Here is a 20569-nt window from a genome sequence, read left to right as displayed (position 1 = left end):
ATGGTATGCGCTGGGGGCGCCAGGGTCTTGGCAGGGACTGCTCCTTTGTGCCTCCCAGACAGAGCGGCTATGTTTGGTGCCGGTTCCGGAAGGCTCCCTTCCTGCTGAGCCTGGGCCAGGCCCGTCCCTAGTAAGGAGTCAGGAGAAGCAGCGGGTCCCAGGCCCACCGCCCAGGCCCAAACAGACATGATGGGAGCCATGGGGAAGGGCTAAAGGGGAGGGGGCGGGCTGGACATGCGGGAAGAAGGGAAGCGGCTGTCCCAAGTGAGCAATCGAACAGTGCTCGGAAGTTTCCAAGGTCCACGCGTGAGTTCTTCATCCATTCTAGGTATTACATTTGCATTCTGGGACTTGTAGTCTAACTATTCCATTAGAAATTTAATACGGCATGCCCCAGAATGAAAAGCAAAACTCTGGCCTGGAAGAGCTAGATCTTAAAGACTCTGCTGAGGGTCAAACGTGGCGGGGGAGCATTGAACCCTTATGCCCTGGACCATCTTCGATGACCAGCCAGGCATAAGTGGGAGGGAGACAGTATGCCATTAGAGATGATCGAGGGTCCGACCAGCGATGCAGCTGCGCAGAGGCGACGATTAAGGGCTGGTTTGGTGGGCAGTAAGCTTGGGCAGAGCTCAGAAGGCGTGCGTCACCACATCACGTTCCCCTGAATTGCGTTTCCTCCCCACAGAAGGGTCGGACTCGTCCTAAAATAGCCTTGCTTGAGGGAGCCAGGGAAAACCCCGTCACCCGCCCCTTGATTGTTTTTAGGGAGCGGAAGCCGAGGGCCACCGGCGTTTTTCCTCTGCCTGCTTGTTATTTCCTGACTGCGGGAGCCCGTGCGTACTTATACTAAATATTTAAAGAGGCAGCGTCCATAGAAACCCACTCAGTCAACGTGCTGAACTGTGCGTGCATCAGTGTCACATAGGGATCGCCCTCCTCCTCCGTGGCCACAGCTAGTGTGATACCGTGTCTATCCGCTGGGTGTCTCTGTTGCACCAGTGTCTGCCGACAACATCCAGGAACTAAACCAGTGCATTACTCGCTATGGGTAGCGCTGCCATACCAACATGAACTTCCTGCACCCAGTAATTCGGCCAGGGCAAAATTGTGACTTGCACTTAGGCAAGGCCCCTTGAATCATGGGATTCTGCGGCCCCGGCGTTTTCCGCACAATTATTGATTTGCTACCTTTGCAACACAGTTTATCGTCTGCCTAAATAATCTGCAGATTTTACTAAAAAGAATGGTCCTAGCTCAACCGCATCAAGGGTTACTAAAAATGCTGTATATTCATGTGCTATGGAAGGCCATTTGCAACAGTTGACTGGTCATTTTTCAGTTGCTTATTGCTGTATTTGGTGGTAAACTGGTACTAACGGGGTGAAATCTGTGCCCAGGCAACATTACCATGTGTAAAAATGACAAAATAATGAAGTAAATCTATCACAAACTGTGCTGCATAACGCCGCATTATTTTCTTGCCACATAATTTAGTAAAACTCTGACACATAATTTGGTCCTCCCGCTGCATAATTCCAGTGGCCCTGCACTTAGGTTCACTACTTCAGGGGTGGATGTTGGTTCTCCCCAGGATCAGAACCGGTCTGGGGTAGCACGTTCAGAGGGGAGCTGACATATTAGTTTGGACTGGATCATTCCTAATGGAACAGGGCCAAGGCTAATTTGCATATGGCTGGTCTCTCTCTGAAGTGGAATAGTGGGCAAAAAAATAAAGTCTGGAATGCTTTCCTGCTCAATTTCTAGTGGCTGAGACTTTAGCAAGCTTTCCACCTCTCATCTTTGTGTTCCCGTGCAGGCTTCGCCAATATCATATTGGGGTTTGCTACCCATGTCACGGCTTCAGCTGTACCTGCCTCCTCCAGGATCTTATCTCTATACTGGGACTGGCCTGTGGGGGTCACTGCGGCACCAGCACCTTCTTCCATAAGATCTCAGTTGATGCCATGTTGTGAATTGTCACCAAGTAGCACCGTGCCACATATGTACCCGGCAGCACCTGATTCGATATCAGCCTCTTGCTTGCCACAGTGTATATTTGCTGCACCTGTTTCTGTCAACTTCATTCAGGGTCTCAGCCAGCGGCATACTGGGATTGACCACTTGGTGTCACTACATCACTGTTTCCTGTGCCCTCTAGGACATCGAGTGCCATGCTGTAACTGGCCACTGAGTGTCAGTGCAGCACCAAAATCCACCTCGCCTAGGAGATGCCAAACACAGATTGGCGACTGGATTTCCCTAAATTGTTTTATGCCTCCACTAAGACGTGTGTCAATCCACTATGGAGGAAGGTTATTAGATGCCACTAAAGTGCCAGCGTCCGATTCCCTAAGTCCTCGGTCAATGCCCAATCGCCACTGAGTAATGAATGAATGAAGCAATACTTATAATGTGCAATAGCAGTCCCAGGGGGCATCTCTAAAGCACAGTCCCTACCGCCTCTCCTTCTTAGCAAAAACAAGAGTGACTGCTATAGGAGGCCCGCCACTCAGTTCCTGAATAGTAAATACGTGCAGACACCAAAGGTTGTTCTTATAGCCCGCTGCCAGATGCCGAATATGCCGAATGCCGCTATTACCTAGTGTAGATTCTACCTCATGCTTAGGTCTTCCACCACCCTACACTCAATATATATTTCACTCTTGCAGTTCTCTTTCATCCCTTCTTTCTCCTTTGTTACTGTTTTCATATCTTCCTCCGTCTTTCTTCCCTTTCGTCTTTTCTCCCTCTTGCTCTGGACCAATCTCCGATGGTGAAAATATGTCCTGATCCGCAAAGATGCGTGCCAGTGCTCACCGGCTGCCACCGCCGTCAGCGATGAAGCTGCCCGAGCTCCTTCTGTCTGCTTACATTACTCATAGTGGCTAAACAGTCGTGGTAATGAAGAGTGTCCATTCCATCCCTGTAGCTCTGGATCTCTGACTGAATATCGGAAACAAAAATATTGTGTGGACAGAATATGGTGTCAAAAATATCGAGGCGTCGAATATCGAGAAGGTGAGTGCAAATAGGTAAGTATAGATTCACTAGTCTTAACTCCACATCGACATATCTTGAAGATATATATATTGTCAAGGTACATATATGTGGACTTATACATAGTAACATTTTACCTACCTATAGAAACTTACTGTCACAAAATTTTTGTCCCAGATATTCTTGATATGATATTTTTCTAAACAAATTTGTTTCCAATATTCTGTCTAAACATCATAGTTCTTTGACTCTTCGGTCACATGACCTTGGTGTTTTCATGGCTAGCATTTCACCCATTTATTGAATATCAGAGCTGTATTTATCTATTTACATCCTGGAATTGTGCGTTTGTCAATGCCCGATTAAGGATATTCTCACATGAGAAATTTACGGGGCATAAAACTAAATGGGAACCATTTACTTATCAATAATCATGCAAATATGGCAGGGCTTTCTTGCACCTGAACTCAGTGGCGTAGCAAGAGGTGGGCGTTCTGCCCCGGACGGCACGAGTTTTGAGGGCGGCGGCCTCTCCCACCCCCCGTTCTTACCTGCGGCTGTAGCGGGGCAGCAAACGCAGGGACCGCCATGGGCGGCAAAAGGTCTAGCTATGTCACTGCATGGGCTGCATATCCAGTGGTATCTGTGCGCTTTACAGCTGATGTCCCACATACAAATTGTTCAGCTGCAGTGCAAGGTTCATGGCGCATGCATAAAAGGTAGAGCAAAGCAGGTCCGAACTATCCAAGTATACTCCGCAGAATACCCTTTGAAAATCAGGACATTAAATTGAATATTTGACTAAAGGGTTTGTAGAACAGCTGGTACAATTCAGTGATTTGAATTATCCTACACCTCTATTTTCAGCACCAAATAAATATGTAATTTTATGAAAATCTACCTATTCAGCTTAGTGGGAATTAGACATTTTACACAGAGCCTTTCACAGGATGGAAATGCGCCCCTATGCCTGTAACCCCTGTAACAAAATATGTTACACAAACAAACGTATACATCATATGATAGCCACATATATTTATTTGCATAACATGTTTCATTATAGGGTTCACGATGTCACGTGGTTTCACATTGTCCCAGGGACCAAAAGTGCAATCTGAGGCTTGACCGAGGGCCGCCTTGATGCCAAAGCTAAGGATATTAAAAACGAGAACAATGAGGCGGGGAGGTGTACGAATCGTAGAACCAGTGCTTAATTTACAAAAAATTAAGTCCCAGGGCTCAACTTATTTCTCATGGGGCAACTACAGTTGGTGCAACCCAAGTGCCACTTTAAACTTCCACGTTTTATATTTCTTTTAAAGACAAATTAAACAAGTAAATGCTCCACTAATGAACTGGGTTTATAAATTACTCACAGAGCGCCACCATGTGGTGGATTCTCATTATTAGGGCCCAGTGTTTACAATTAAGTGCTGGTGCCAAGCACCGGAAAACACTGGCACAAATTAAGCACTGCGTAGAACATGTCTTAGGGTTTTGTTCTGTACCATGCGCCTCTAAATTAGGCCACTAATCTCTTCAAGCGACATAAATCTGATCAGACATTGAGGGTATGAGGTGTGATTACCGTGAGTTGCAATCCATTTACAACTTCCTGGAGTTAGCTTTTACTGTTCGTGGTCACTCATCTTGGAGAATCGAGTGCACATAGGGAGTACCCAGGTTATCCTAAAAGAATAATATACTGTTGGGACATCAATGGTATATAACAATATCCACCACAGATGATGCCTCGACACTGTGGTCTCATTTACTGGGCCCGATTCACAAAGGTAAACTTAGACCAAAAGTCTAAGTTTACGACTTTTGGTGGTCACAAAGGTGAGTTATGAGTAGTATCTTTATGTCTGCACTCGCGCCCAAATCTCGGCACTCGGGGCGTAGATCCGACCCGAGTGTGGAGATTCCAATCCACGCCCAGAGTGTAATCTCTGCACTCAGAGCGGAAGAAGATTCCGCCCGAATGCAGGCGCAAAGATACTACTCTTAACTCACCTTTGCGAATACCGAAAGTCAAGCCCATTATTTACAATGCAGCTTTGTGAAATATCTAAATTCTTACACCCTACCTACCATTGGAAAAGTGATTTAAAAAGTCCCAAAATTCCATATATTGTCTTTAGTAAATTGTAAAATTGGTCAAACTACTTTTTTACTTTAACAAGAGGTTTTCACCAGTCCCTGGACTAGCCAGTAACTTCTTTAAGCTAACACAAAGACATTGGGGCAGTGTCCTGCAGTCCAGGGAGCTCCTCTGCTGGTTCACAGCCTCTTCACTGTATGCGTTCACATCCCTTCGTAGTGTCAATGAAGGTAAAACTATGTTGGGCAGGAACTATTTTGCTACAGATTCTTAATCCCAGTGCCTGTGCCAATACATTATGCTCCTTCACAAGCACCTCAGTAGGGCTCTTGTTTAGTGTGCAGGGCAGTGTGAAGGGCTCAGCCCAAGGTCCCTCAAGGTTTCACAGTCCTTCCTGTTTGTCTTACATCCTCCTACTTGTCAGCGGTCAGCACAGTAAATAACAGCCCAGGGCTGCTGTTTACCAAAGGAACGGCATGAAAATGTGGAGGCGGTGCAGGGGTTGCCACTAAACATCTACGCAGACAAGCAACTCTGCACACACAATGATGGGGGTATTCATGATATATAAGATCGGCTCAGTAGGAAACCACCCAGCATATGGCTCAGTCACCCAGAGCCTCCTATCCTCTGTAACCGAGTGCATCCATCACATGTGCAGTGGTAGATGTACCAACATGGAAAGTGGGGCCTGAGGAACGGCATGCAAGGGTGCCGATACCCAGAAAAATATTTGTTGCGAGAAGCCTGACAACAGCACTCTAATGGAATATGGGCTATACAATTAAACAAACAAAGCAGTTCCCTATAGACTGGTAATCCTTCAAAATCTTAAACTGGTTCAACAATAATATCACTATTGGACATACGAAGCTGACTAAAGTTGGGCAAACCTATTCAATAAGCCTTTTTTTTGTATATTGCATTACCCACATATAGAAAAAAGTGCATTTCATTCACAACATTTATTATGTAATTACCACAAAAATCTTAATTACATAAACTTTTCTTTACAGTCTGATTGATATACTCCTTGTATTCTATTCTGGTGGTGTTCCCATGAGCATTTCATGCGTGGAATACACCTAAAAGTTATGTACCTGGCAGAGCCAAAGACTGCTTGCTTGCATTGCAGTCCACCTTTTTTTTTATATAAAAGGGACAAAGCGCAAAGATTCATCTATGTAAGTGGGGACTACTCTTGTTATAATGGTCAACGTGTTTCGGCCCGTAATTGGTCAGGGCCTCCTCAGGATGCAATGTACTGAAAAACGTGTGAAAAAACACATGCATAAAGCCCCACTTCACAACCCATGCAGGTTCAACAAATGCTAGTGCTCTATGTGTAGGGCTGTAATATGACAACAAAACATACCTAAATTGGCTTACTTCATTTTACTTGCAAGTTCTATGGCACTACAACACTAAAGAACCACTTTTTATAATCTGCAACACATATAGAGGTGGCCAGTTAAGAACCCTCTGGTGACAGGAGTGGAAGCCATCATTAAGTACCAAAAGCTTTCTTACCGCACAGAGTGTCTGTAAAACAGATTATCTGAGCCAATCTGGACATACAACTAGGAACCAAACATGTCATCTTAAAGGGAACAAAACGTGAAAGAATCGTGCACGTGTTTGCTGTGGCCACCAAGGCCATGTTACTTTAAGCTGCATGGCGGCTATAGCTGTGATCTTGCCATTAACAAGAGTTGTGCTCATGTAGACCTAAGTCTGGATGTCCTCTCAACACGATTCCACAGCTGCCATAATTTGTGAGACCGGGAGTGCTGGATGCTGGACATAATCACATGTGCTGTGTCTAGATCTAACTGGAGAGCTGGTTGTCATGGGGCCGTATTGGAGTACCCCTATTCTAATGGCACGAAGCATGCATGTGCAGAAGGACAGTGAGGACTCGTGAATCCTGTGGTGAGCTTGTGTGGGACAGTGCTTAATTGGAGCCGGTGGTTTCCGGTGCTCGGCACTGGCACTTAATTATCAACACCAGCGCTTGTGGCAGTCTGCCACAAGGTGGCACTGTCTGGCTAATTTGGAGCGGACCACAATAGCAGTTAATTATTAATTCAATATACATAAAAAATTACTATTACCTGTTGCCCAAGCCATTCTCATAGCTTTGGGGGCCTGAAATAGTCAGAATTGTCACACTTGTGGGAGTGTGATGGTTAGTAGTGTGTTGTTTTTATCATTGGCAGCGTAGCAGGGTCAATGTGTGGTGCAAGCTGCCATGGCCTCCTGACGAGAGCCCTGGCACTTCTTTTTTTTTTTTTACAAATTAAGCACTGGTGTAGAATTACGTGGCGGCTAACAATTCTATATTGATTTTGCAATGTTATGGCTCATTACGGAACCATATCTTGGGGAACCACTTAGGAACGAATAATCCTGGTAGCACATACAGAGCAGCATAGAAAACATGCCGTGAAACATTTCCATAAATAACTCCCAAGGAGCACTTTCAGTCTTGCAATCCCAGCTTTTACCTGCAACAAACAGAGGCCATGCAGAATTCACCCCATCAGGTTAAATACAGAAAACATTTCCAGACAGCAAAGCCCACCATTGCAAGACATGTTTAATAAGCAGAGAGAGGTCCAAGCTATCTATGGTTCTCGTCCAACTTGATTGCTCTTTACCTTCTCTACAGCAGAGTTCATTTCCATTAAACAATTGTGGCAAGGAATGGGGGAAGTACTTCAGCAAATTATAACCTAATCCCAGGCAATAAGGAAAACTGTAACCTCATGTTTTATTTATAGTCCCAGATATATGCAAGAAAGATCTGTAGCAGAGGAATAAAGTCTGATATCGGATGTATGTCGCAGTATCGAAAGCTACTACATAGCAAAGCACCTATCACATGGTCAGGAGCGGCGTACACGTAGGTAACCAAACATGGCATCCCCTTAAGTCCAGGAAGTCTATTGAACACTAGATTTTGAACCAGGTAGGAATCACCTGGGTTTAAAGGTAGTCTACATCTTGATTATTATTTAATTCTAGAGACTGTTAGAAGCCACAGATACTTCGGAAGGGATCCGCAAGCCCTGAAGAATGCCACAGACCGTTTTGGCTATCATCATTGGGCAGGAACATGTTGGCAGATGAGGAACAGGTTTGAGCCATTGCCCTCTATATACCCATTCAAGATTGTTTTTAGAGATACCCTGTGTCCCTTTGAATAAAGTTAATAACCTGGTAACACCAAGGCAATTTTTATAAAATCTGGATCCCGTCTTTGTCCAGTTAGACTTAATCAAGAACTCCCTCCTTCAAGTCTTCAAGGAGGTTGAGTACGCCCTGGTGGTATTTACCTACTGGGGTGAGAAGAGGATGCCAATGATGAAGCAGGACACTATTATGTGTGTGAGGTTTCCTCTTCCATAAAGGATGACTTTCTTCACAAACGCAGCAGAAGTCTGTAGGAGAGTAGAATCTGCACTTATGTTGCCCCCACTTTTTTTCTGATGTATACACTGGTTTCTGGCCTAGTTTGGCTGGGTCCCTGCTAATCAGGGCCCCAGTCTCTCTGTTCTCTCTAAACAACTTGGTGTGCATATTAGATGCACTAGTGATTGGATACTGTGGTACCTTATGAGCCCCTAGTATATGGTACCTTAGGTACCTAGGGCATTGGTACTTCACAGGCCTACCAGGGGCTGCAGCATGTATTATGCCACCCCTGGGAAGCATTCTCAATCTGACACCACAGGCCTGCTACAGCAGCCTGTGTGAGGTAGTGTTAGCACGCCTCACTGAGGTATAGGTTTCTATATCTCACCATACACACACACATAGAAACCTATCAGCCACCCCTATGGCAGACCCTATCAATTCTGAGGGCAGGGTGCTTGGTTTACTATGTGAGGGGGTGCCTCTGCATGAGCAGGACCCCTCTGCAGCTACCAGAGTATATTCTCTATATCTGTTTGTGGATGCGGTTAAACCATATACTCTTAAGTGCATTATAACCATGCGGTAAATGCTAACTTTGGAATGACTGCATCAAAACATGTCATATTTGGTGTCAAACAACTTGGAATCATACCCCCACACCAGTAACTGGTGTGGGAGTATGAGCCCACCCTTCTAGATGGGATGACATGTACCCACTGTACTAAATGACAGAAATCCTATAGAGCCCTGGCATCACAAAATGTATGCCACCAGCAAAGACACTGGGCTGTCCTCCTGCTGCTGACTGAAACTCGCAGTGGAGGAGGCCCAACAAAAGGCATCCTGTCACACTGAGGTGTCACCACCTTCCAGACAGGATTTAGTGTATTGGAGCTGGGTGGGTGCACTCCTAGAGTGCTTTGAAGTCCTGCACTGGAGGAGCAGTAGGCTCCTCTGTGCATATGCCAGCTCAAACCGGTTCAGGGGCTACCTGCCCTTGCTCTGGCGTGAAACTGGACAAAGGGAAGTGGGTGTAACCACCCACTACCCTGACCCTCCTAGAGGAGTAGTCATAGAGCTAGTCCCTCCCCTATCTTCGCTATAAGATAGCAAGCATTGCCAATGCAATTCAGATTACCCTGGACGACGCTCTGCAAAGAAGAATCCTGGCCCTTCGATGTTCCACTACCTTTGGAAGACAGAAGAATCTCCCTTGGAGTCAAGGAGTGACTCCCCTGCTTGGCAGGCACCAAAAACCCTTAATCAACGGCTGCAAACTTTCCCGCTCCCGCCGGAGTTCGAAGTCCCTGCTGCCCCGGAAGTGGATTTCCTGACCTCGATGGCCATTGTGAGTCCCCAGCAGAGCTGTGGCGAGTGGACCCCACGAGTGACGAGGAACAGCAATACCCGGGGACCGTGCACTATTGTCGAGTGCAAACCCTAAACAACGTTCTACGAACTTGTGCTTTGGACCATCTGTGGCCCAAGCCTCCAGCAGGTCTTGCACCAAAAATCAGCTGCCTACCCCGCCCGAGTGACCGTGGGCTCCTGTGAAGCATTTCCTGAGGCGGCGTCTTCGCGATCACTTGCCCGCTGGCTAGTGGGTCCCCCAAAGACTTTCTCGTCGATTCAAAGGGCTCTCCTGTTTGCTCGAGGCCTGCTCTCACTTACCCTCGCTGGGTGAGTCCATCAGAACTTGCTGGTCTGCACCATCGACTTTCTTCAGTCTATACGAGACTTGCAGTTACCAAGGCTTGTTGGCTCCAATCCGGTTGCCGACACCGCCATCAGCTACAGACGTCGTGGGACACTCCAAATCCAGCTGCTGGTCATCGTCGATCCCTCCTGGACCTCGTGAGCGAAGAGTCAAAACACCATCGACGACCTGAATCGACGTGACATCTGTGTTCATCCATCTTGCTGCCCACCAGTCACTGACAACTGACTGTGAACACTGTCCCTTCAATTTTCAGGTCTTCAGCATCTTGAATCAACCTTCGGATTCCACCGGACAATTCTTCAGTCGACGCAAGCAGCAAGTCTTCTTTGGTCTCCATAGAAAACAGCGAAGTGACCTGACACCAAAAGACACCTATGCACCCGGCTTCCCTGGGTGAGGTAACTCGTGCTCGCCGGTGCCTTAGTGTGTGTTGGCCCTCGAAGTACTTACCTTGTAAGTGGCTCGCTTGTAGTCCTCCTCGAAGTACCCTAGAACTTTAAAAATCAAACCGCGACTTGCACCATTATAATCAATAGTGTTCATACACTGCACGCGTCTCCCGTGGGCCTGTTACTTACCTGCTAACACTGCAGTAGTGAAGCCCCAGTGATTCCCCAGGCCCTAGGCTTTGTCATTTTGCAAGCCGACATCCTTATACCACTTTCTTAGTATATGGTCTGGTACGCCCCTAGGGCTCCAGCCATATTTGTGCTTAATTTATTGTGAAACGTTGACATTTGAATGTGTACCTGGTTTCTAATCTCCTAAAGAGATTAGTAGAGTGGGTCTAGTAATAAATACATATATATTTGATATATATACCTGTGTGGTGTCCTTTCATTTGGTAATTCAAGAGATTATAAGGTAAAACAAGCTGCTTTACATTCCTCAGAGACTTAGCCTGAAGGCTGCTCTCCACAGCTACCACTAGGATAGCTTTCTGTAAAAGGTTGGCTTAAACCGATCTACCATAAGAGTCGAATTGGACTGGTGCAAGGTGGCCACTATAACTAGTGACCAGCATATGCCAGGCCAACTTCTCACAAAGTCCCAAAAATCTTTGGCGTCCCGTCTGTTCCTAGAATTGTTAGGTAACAAGATTGAGAATTTTAGTTTCTCTTACGCTCCCATTGATTCTATCGCACCTGTTAATGTGATAGGTTTCATTTTGCGGAGGGATGTACGATGGCCTACCCTCCTCCTCTCTTTCTGTGTGGTTTGGACATAGTGAAACACTACACTGGAGGCAGTACATTGTGGAACAATACAACATTACCTTTTAACTCTTACCCTACTTAACTCTTATTGGTACCCTTATCTTATTATTAATGTAATATCGCACGGTGCAGTGGCCCATGATGTAGCCGATGCAGTGTAGTGACTGTGAACCCTCATATCTTCTCCATCAGAATAGGATTATGAAGATGAACAAGTCCTGTACCTTCTGGCTAATTAGGCTGCAGAAGTGACACAACTGGTGGCCAAAAGTGCTTAGTTTGTGCTAGAGGTTGCACAGACTACCATTTTTGCAAAACAGGACATATTTTATCATCATATGACTTTGATCCAGAGGAAGAGTAAGGCAAAAAATGGCAAAAGGGAGATGCAGAGAAAGAAAGGAAAACAGCAACAAATGGAGAAAGAGGAATGAAAAAGGACTATAGGAGTGAGATAAGCAGACCATAAGTATGGGGAAGAGGAAGGAAGATGTAAGGTGGAACCAAAAATCAGCATCTTTGGTAGTCGGCTACCTCGACATTCGTCGTCACCGATGTCGGGCTCTCAAATAAAGCATTGGATCCCTGCACTCACAGAATTAAGCACTGGTGCCTACCATTCGACTGAAATCTGTCAGGACAAGGAACAGCATCCTATGAGACTCAGTGGGCGTGGCTCAGCTATAAGCAAAGTAACTCAAGAAGTCAAACCCAACTAACTTATGGCAGACACTGGTTCAAAGTCATCAGGACTATTTTACAAATCCACATCTGCCCCTAAAATGCCCAATTCATATCAGCCACAGTGAAGACAGTATAAGAAACAGGTTTATCTCTCTCACTAAGATAATACATCCCTTGTAGACTTCGGGATCACACAGAGGACCGCGGTTAACAGAAGGTGGCAACTGTAGCACAGGAAGAGAGCGGGAAAGGGCTGGTTACGTAAACTTCTGTAAGAGCCCATCTCCAACCCATGGTGAACTTAACCGAAACAATTGGCGCCTGCCAGCCAAAGCTATTTGTATCACTTGTGCAGTGACCAGAGCCTTCATCAGGGCATTTGGACTAAAAAGACCTGGACCAAAGCTCACTTCACTGCAACGTGCTCCTGGCCCCGTGAAGTTCATATTTATTGAGGATGCTGCGCTATGACCTTTTGTGGGCCACTGGGAGTGGATCAGAGGTCACCAAGCAAGTGCATCGCCTTCAAGTGTATAGCCCTTGGTGCACGCTGCTCACCTTGCTCACTGTGGCATTTCTGTATGTACACCAGTAGCGGCTCCTCCTCTAAGGCGGAGGAGTGTCGCCCCAGTGCTATTTCAGCAGTGCAAAAAATACAAATAAAATGATAATAACAGGACATTATTATCATTTTATTTTTCTATGCAGGAGTTGGGCGGGGCTGGGCTCTGAGACGCCAGAGCAAGGGCGGTGTGATTTGCACACCTTTAAATGCACATGACTGTTTGGCCGTCCAAACCATCATGCGCACTTGGCATGTTCTCTATTGGGCTGTGTTGCACAGCCCCGTGGAAAACATGCCCAGGCTCCCAGGCACTGCCTGAGCGTCCAAACCAATCACGACACTGTCCAACAGCATCAAGATTGGCCGGGAGAGTCCGGAAGCCTGGGTGCTTCCAGCAGACCGTGGACGGAGGAGAGGCGTGCGGTGGCGGGGGAGGTGTGCGGCAGAGAAGGTACATTTATTTTTTAAACCTTTTTTTTTAATTCAACCCCCCCCCCCCCACTGCTCCACCACCCCTGTTACGAGGCAGCCACCACTGATGTACACACTCTTAGAGCACTCCGAAGTGTCCGAAGGTGGCATGTTTGCTCTATAGATAACATGCAACAAACAACGTAAATAACTTAAACATACAAACTTGAGCTTGGTTCATAGCTCCTTGATGTCACTCTTCTGTTTCATCACATATACCTCCACCCCTTCCCCCACCGCTCACACTGAGCCATCGCCTTACCATTTCTGTGGTGATGCCGGAGCCCGCTATGGGAGCTTTCGTAGGTCTGGAACTTGGAGGAATCAATGGTGGAGGCCTTCGAGGAGCCGGGGGGAGGAGTCTCTGAAACAAAACAGACAACTCTAGGCTTAGAAGGCCCTCTCATCCAAGCATAGGACAGCCAGAAGAGAGAGAGAGATGTCAAGACTGAGCTGCAAAGGCAGAGCTGTGTGTGGGGTTCAGTACTGGAACCAAAGGGGGTTCTGTGGGAAGGCAGGACTGAGATGTCCTGGCAGAGCTGTGTGTGGGGTTCAGTACTGTACAGCAGGTGTTCTGTAGGGTGGGCAGGACTGAGATGTATTGGCAGAGCTGCATGTGGGGTTCAGTACTGGAACAGCAGGTGTTCTGTAGGGCGGGCAGGAGTGAGATGTCCTGGCAGAGCTGTGTGTGGGTCTCAGTACTGGAACAGCAGGTGTTCTGTAGTGCAGGCAGGACTGAGATGTACTGGCAGAGCTGCATGTGCGGTTTAGTAATGGAACATCAACATGCTGTAGGTCATGTTTGAGTTGCACATGTACAGACAGAGCTCTATGTGAGTTTCTGTACGGGAACAGCAGGTGTGCTGCAGGGCTGAGATGCATGAGGATACCACACTGAGCACCCCAGTGCCTCAATCGAATGGGATGCCTCGCTCAGGGCTGAGGTGTACTGGCAAAGATGCAGTACTGGAATTGCGGAGTGCCATGCTTCAAGAGTGGGGCACACTGGCAGATCTATGCGTGGTCTCGATTGGCAAAGTCATGGGTGTGATTTCTTGAGGGTGCAACAGGAAAAGTTGAAGCAGATCTGACTCCTGAAGAAGAAGGATGCTGCAGGTCTCTACAAAAAGAACAATTGATGGACAGAATGCTGCTCAATGTCAAACATTCACCCCAATACAGAGATCCTGGCCTAAATCGATCGTGTTTTCGCTCCCCATGCCATTCCAGTTTAAACCCAGCCATATGCAAATCAGTCTTGACGCTGTTCCTCATGGGAACAGTCCAGCCCGAACTGCCAGGCCAGGTCCACCCTGGACCGCAAACAAGCATCCTGGGACCGGTTTCGGGGCTTCATCCCTCATCAGTAACAGACGAGATCAGTACACCCAGCAACACCACTTTTGAGCACTCCAACCCTCCACAGATCCACAAATACTCCCAGTCCTGACCTGCATCACTGCCTCCTGTTGCAAGAATAACGCCCCTGGCCTCCTGGCTCTCACCTGGGCTGCAGAGCCTGCTGTAGTGGTAAGGGTTGCAGCAGAGTGAGCCCCCCTCACTGCCCCTTCTCCAGAAGGCCTCACAGATGCAGAGCCTCTTTAGCTCCCAGGCATGTCTCAGGTCAGGCCAGCGGTACAGGCGGCACAGCAGGACATGTGGGGCCACCGTCTGCTTGCCCACCCACAGCTCAGCACGCGGGCACCAGATACAGCCAGCATCCCAGCTGCCTCGACTGGCCAGGACCCGGACCAACAGCTCCAGCTCATCATCTCTCAGCTTCTTGAACAAGTTATGAGCCGAGGCCTTGAGGGCATTGAGTGTCTCCTCCGGGCCCTCGCTCTGCCCACGGGCACTCAGCCCGCACTGGGTCGACGCACAGCGCTGTCTCCAGAGCCGTCTCACCAGGCCCCACCTCCGCGAGCGGAACATATGATGGATCAGAACTCGTTGATATGTCCAGGTGATTCACCTGAATAGGGAAAGACGGAGAAGAAGAAGCGATTAAGGTTTGCAAACAACTCTGTTAACCAGGATCTGACATTAAACAGGTTTTTTTTTTAACTATTCAACAGAAAATATCTTTTTTTATCTCTTAATTTATGGTTCAGGGTTCTCGAAAACTTCACGCCAGAGTCAACCATTGCTGGCCAATTCTTGACTTATGAATTTCACTCTTCAGCCCTTGGCTTCTCGCCTCTCTTGGCCCATGATAATCACTTGCAATGTCAAGTTGCACGAGAGCTCGTCATGCCTTGCCTTAGAAACACACATATATCAGATACCAATACATACGCGTTAGCCTACGAACGCATTCGCTGCTCGTTGTACAACAATTGTCATCTGTTGATCTAACAATATAATGCTTCCAGTCAGGGTCTATCATCTCTTGACATACAGACATCCTACAGCAACTCTTCAGGCTTTTTAGCTACACATAGAAGTTCATTAAGGTTTTACTATTAAACTCAACTAAATCAGTATATACAACATACAAAGAATCATGAAACAGTAGTAACGACCCACATTATCACTTCTCTTTCTTGAAGCAAAATGTGAATTTTTTATCAATTCACTGGGATCAGATTGGCAAATTTTCCTGCTTTGGGTAGGTGTGACCTACTAATAATATGACAGGAGTTATTTAGTAGAAGTAAGCCAAAAGTAAATCACGCCTACCCACAGAAAAAATTGTGAATCAAGGCCTTCATTTTTAAAGACGGTGTATTCCTCCTTGAATAAGCTCAAATGTCCCCCCTACAGCCAATATAGGCTCAAACCTCCATACTGGTGGGAAGAGAAACATTCCACAAAGGCCAGTGCACTGGAACAAAATATGGTGCATTTCTACTAGTTCACTTCTACACAACCTACACATTTGTTTCATTTTTGGAATCCCAACTCAAGTCCATTTCCCAAATAAATAGGCCATGGGGGTTTGTGGAGTTCTGCTACGTGCAACTCCGCAAAGTGCCGAAAAAAATCAGCTGCGATCTACAAGTTTCCGCAAGCAGCGGAGTAGGAGAAGTCGCGCTGCTTGTGCTGCTTTTTAGCACTGGGAGTTGTCTTGCCCTGTGAAATCAGCGCTAATGACAGCGTGTGTACCGCAAGAGTGCACTGCTTCGCTCTTCCACTTACGTAGATGTTCTACCTGAGCGGCAGCTTCCTCAACGGGATTGGCAGGTATCTCAACACGAGCGGAAGTGTCCTGCCGTGACCGCCCACGTTGAAAGTCTTGCTGGGGGTGGTCTAGCATACGGTTTTCTTCGCTTGCACTCACCAACTTACCATTGGCGAGCCACGCAAGAGGAACAACTCTGCTCTATGCTGCTACACAGAGTTTTTTGGAACTTGTGCGGAGCACTAAGTGAAAAAAACTCTGCAAACTCCGCAAGCGGAGAGGAATTTTACCCCCAGGCCTACAAAAAAATGTCATCCTCAACTGAGATGAGAAAAAAAAACTGCAATCTTTCACAGAAACAAGACATGACGTAATAAGAAGAGAGGTGCCAAACAAGGAGCTATGTGACACAGCGTGGAGAGAAGTGGTAAAACAAGAAGCCATGTGGCAGAGAGTGAAGGGAGGTGGTAAAACAATGAGCCATGTGATGCAGCATGGAGGGAGGTGGTAAAACAAGGAGCCACGAGGCTCAGCGTGGAGGGAGGTGGTAAAACAAGGAGCCATGCGGTGCAGCATGTAGGGGGAGATGGTAAAATAAGGACCCACGTGGTGCCGCGTGGATGGAGGGGGGTGGTAAAACAAGGAGCCACGTGGCAGAGCATGTAGGGAGGTGATAAAACAAGGAGCCCTAAGACACAGCAAGGAGGGAGGTGGTACAACAAGGATCCACGTCCCACAGCATGGAGGGAGGTGACAAACAAGGAGGCACGTGGCACAGCAAGAATCCAGGATCAGAAAAGAGCATGTGACACATCAGAGCGCCAGGAGGCAAAACAAGGAGTCAGTTGACACAGCAATGAACCAGGTGGCGAGGCAGGAGGTATATCAACAAACTAGGCCTAGAGGCAGGAGGCACGGCAAACTGCCAAGTGACACAGCTGGAAGTCGGGTGGCAACGAAAGGAGCCGCGTGACAGATCAAGGAACCAGTCTCATCATGGCCAGGAAGGGCCACAGCACGGAGCTCAGTGACTCCCCAAGAGTCAAGTGACGCAGCAAGGAACTCGTAGGAGAGACAGGGGGAACTGTCACTTGCCAGATGACTTGTGAAGAAACCAGGATCAGAGCCAGGGGGTAGAATGAGGAGCCAGGGACACATCATGGAACCAGGATCAGAGCCCGGGGACACGGCGAGGATCCAGGGGACACAATAAATGCCCAGGATCAGAGCCAGGGGACAGCGAGGTTCCAGGGGACACGATAAATGCCCAGGATCAGAGCCAGGGGACAGCGAGGTTCCAGGGGACACGATAAATGGCCAGGATCAGAGCCCGGGGACACAGCGATGGTCCAGGGGACACAATAAATACCCAGGATCAGAGCCAGGGGACAGCGAGGTTCCAGGGGACACGATAAATGGCCAGGATCAGAGCCTGGGGACACCGCGAGGTTCCAGGGGACACAATAAATGCCCAGGATCAGAGCCAGGGGACAGCGAGGTTCCAGGGGACACGATAAATGGCCAGGATCAGAGCCAGGGGACACAGCGAGGTTTCAGGGGACACAATAAATGACCAGGGTCAGAGCCTTGTGACATAGTGAGGAGGTAGGGTCATATCGAAGAACCAGGATAAGATCCTGGAGACACAGCAAGGTTCCTGGGGGCACAATAAATGTCCAGGATCAGAGCCAGGAAACACAAGAAATAGTCTAGAATAGACCCAGCAGGCTCACCAAGAATTCAAGTGGCACTGCGAAGGGCTAGAACACACAGCAAGGAGCCACAGGTGACATCAATCAAATGTTAAGAACTATAGGAGACAAGAATGAGCCAGGACTAGAGCAAGGTGAAGAGGAACACGTTGATGAGAGACTGCAAGGAGCCATACATGACATCGATGAGGGAACATAGGGAACAAGAAGGAGCTGGAGCACGTATATACATCAAGGTGAAGACACACGCATGGAGACATACATGACATCAATGAGATGGTAAGAACTATAGGGAACAAGAAGGAGCCAGGACGAGGGCACGTATATACATCAACTTGATGAGAGACACAGCAAGGAGCCATACGTGACATCAATGATATGGTAAGAACTATACGGAACAAGATGGAGCCAGGGCGCGTATATACATCGAGGTGAAGAGAGACATGCAAGAAACCATACATGACATCAATGAGATGGTAAGAACTATAGGGAACAAGAAGGAGCCAGGACAAGGGCACGTATATACATCAACTTGATGAGAGACACAGCAAGGAGCCATACGTGACATCAATGATATGGTAAGAACTATACGGAACAAGAAGGAGCTAGGGTACGTATATACATCGAGGTGAAGAGAGACATGCAAGAAACCATACATGACATCAATGAGATGGTAAGAACTATATGGAACAAGAAGGAGCCAGGGCACGTATATACATCAAGGTTAAGAGAGACACGCAAGGAGCAATACGTGACATCAATGAGATGGTACGAACCATGAGGCACAAGAAGGAACCAAAGCCAGGGAAAGTATATACATCAAAGTGATGGGAGACTGCAAGGAGCATATGTGACATCAACGAGATTGTAAGAACTATAGGGAACAAGAAGGAGCCAGGGCCAGGGCAAGTATATACATCAAGGTGAAGAGAGACACGCAAGGAGACATATGAGGCATCAATGAAAAGGTAAGAGCTATAGGAGACAAGAATGAACCAGGGGCCAGGGCAAGTACATACATCAAGGTGAAGAGAGACACGCAAGGAGCCATACGTGACATCAATGAGATGGTAAGAACTATATGGAACAAGAAGGAACCAGGGCCAGGGCAAGTATATTTACACAATTCCTTAGCGCACGTGAGTTTTCAAAGTTGATCAACAATGTGAAAATCGTAACCGAATAAGTGTAACGAAACCTAAATCCACAGCACAAAGCAAGTTTCTTGGAATCTTCCGTCTTCAATTCTTTTGGTGATTCCTTTAGTTCATTCAGTCTTGTGACTGTACGAAATCCCAAAGACAACACGCGTTTCGTCACTTCTTGTTCTATGTACATGCGACTTTCTCAAGGCTAAGTAAAAGATAGACCACAGTCGGTTCGGTTCAAAAATCTTTATTCGATTCATACAATGAATCATAAGAGCACAAAGTTAAAAAACATAATACACAAATAAGGTGATCCATCCATAAAACAAAAATTACAATTCAAAAAATCCATCATACAGCATAAATACAAATCCAATGGCAAAGCACAGTTCTACAGCTAATTTATCCATAGCGTTTCCTAATCTGAAGTGAAACTCTTATAAAATTTAACATGGCACAGCAAGTATCAACAGAAGATAATGACAGCAAATAATCATAGCCTTCTTTATAAGTGCATGGTTGCCGCCCCTTCAGGACAGGTTTAATAAATCTAATCCTTGGATCTTGATATAAGGAGCAAAACAGGACAACATGTATAGTACTTTGGCTAACTCTGTCATTACAGGGACAAGGGGGTAGCTGCTCACACCAACCCCCTTGTTTAGGAAAGGCAAAAAGAAAATGAAGGGTATTTAGCCTAAACCTCGTGAGATAAAACCGCCATTGGACATTAGTTGTAAAAGTTAAATAAAATTGATGCTGTAACTTAGGTACATAGCCAATAGGGCCTCCCAGACAAGGTGAGCCTAAAAATTTCCAGTAATTTGACTTAATTTGGGTTTTTATGTTTCCCTGGATATTTGCAGGATTTTCATAAACATGACCCAAACCTATCTTATTCAACATGTCCCTGACGTATGACAACCAGGGGATCTTGTTTGCATTATCCAGGCTCAAGCAGTCTGAGAGAATTTCTCTCGAGAGCTGCAAATCGTCAGATAACCATATTTTGCCCCATAATAATAGGGGTGACAGACGAATGATGTCAGTCACTTTGGTCATTCCCATTTCATTATGACAGAAGCTATTCGATGAACCCGATGGGATCAGTAATACCCGTTTTAGGAATTTATTTTCCATCACTTGTACCACTGAGGGGTTTTCGGTCCCCCATACTCCTGCCCCGTAGGTAGCCACAGATAAACATTTAGATATATAAAGAGTTTTAAGGTGCGCAACAGGTTTTTGACCCAACTTACCACAGAAGCGAAAAAGACCTTCTATGGAGCGGGTAGCACTCTGGACTCGAGCCTTCATTAAAGGGGCCCAACTTAATTTACTATTGAAAAGATTTCCAAGGTAATTAAAATTTTCCACCCTTTCAATAGTAGAGTGATTCACCACAAA

The 20569-nt window shown here is 46.8% G+C and overlaps 1 protein-coding gene across 2 annotated transcripts in view; it reads right to left on the bottom strand.

Annotated features, from left to right (window-relative positions):
• The window catches only part of LOC146772647 (SMAD family member 6-like), a 45927-nt gene that overhangs the window by 8164 nt on the left and 17194 nt on the right, over window positions 1–20569 (bottom strand). The window contains exons 2-3 of one of the 2 annotated variants that reach the window (XM_085639303.1): window positions 14633–15153; window positions 13444–13545 (exon numbers count right to left, since the gene is read on the bottom strand). In XM_085639303.1, the coding sequence (XP_085495429.1) occupies window positions 13444–13545; window positions 14633–15113 (583 nt within the window). In that variant the 5' untranslated portion in view covers window positions 15114–15153. The remainder of the gene's footprint in view (window positions 1–13443; window positions 13546–14632; window positions 15154–20569) is intronic. The other variant, XM_085639304.1, reaches the window with a different exon arrangement.

This window comes from Triturus cristatus, chromosome 12 (assembly GCF_964204655.1).
Source record: "Triturus cristatus chromosome 12, aTriCri1.1, whole genome shotgun sequence".
NCBI lineage: Eukaryota > Metazoa > Chordata > Amphibia > Caudata > Salamandridae > Triturus > Triturus cristatus.
The sequence above is the reverse complement of the archived record's forward strand: the minus strand, read 5'-3'. Positions and strand labels throughout refer to the sequence as shown.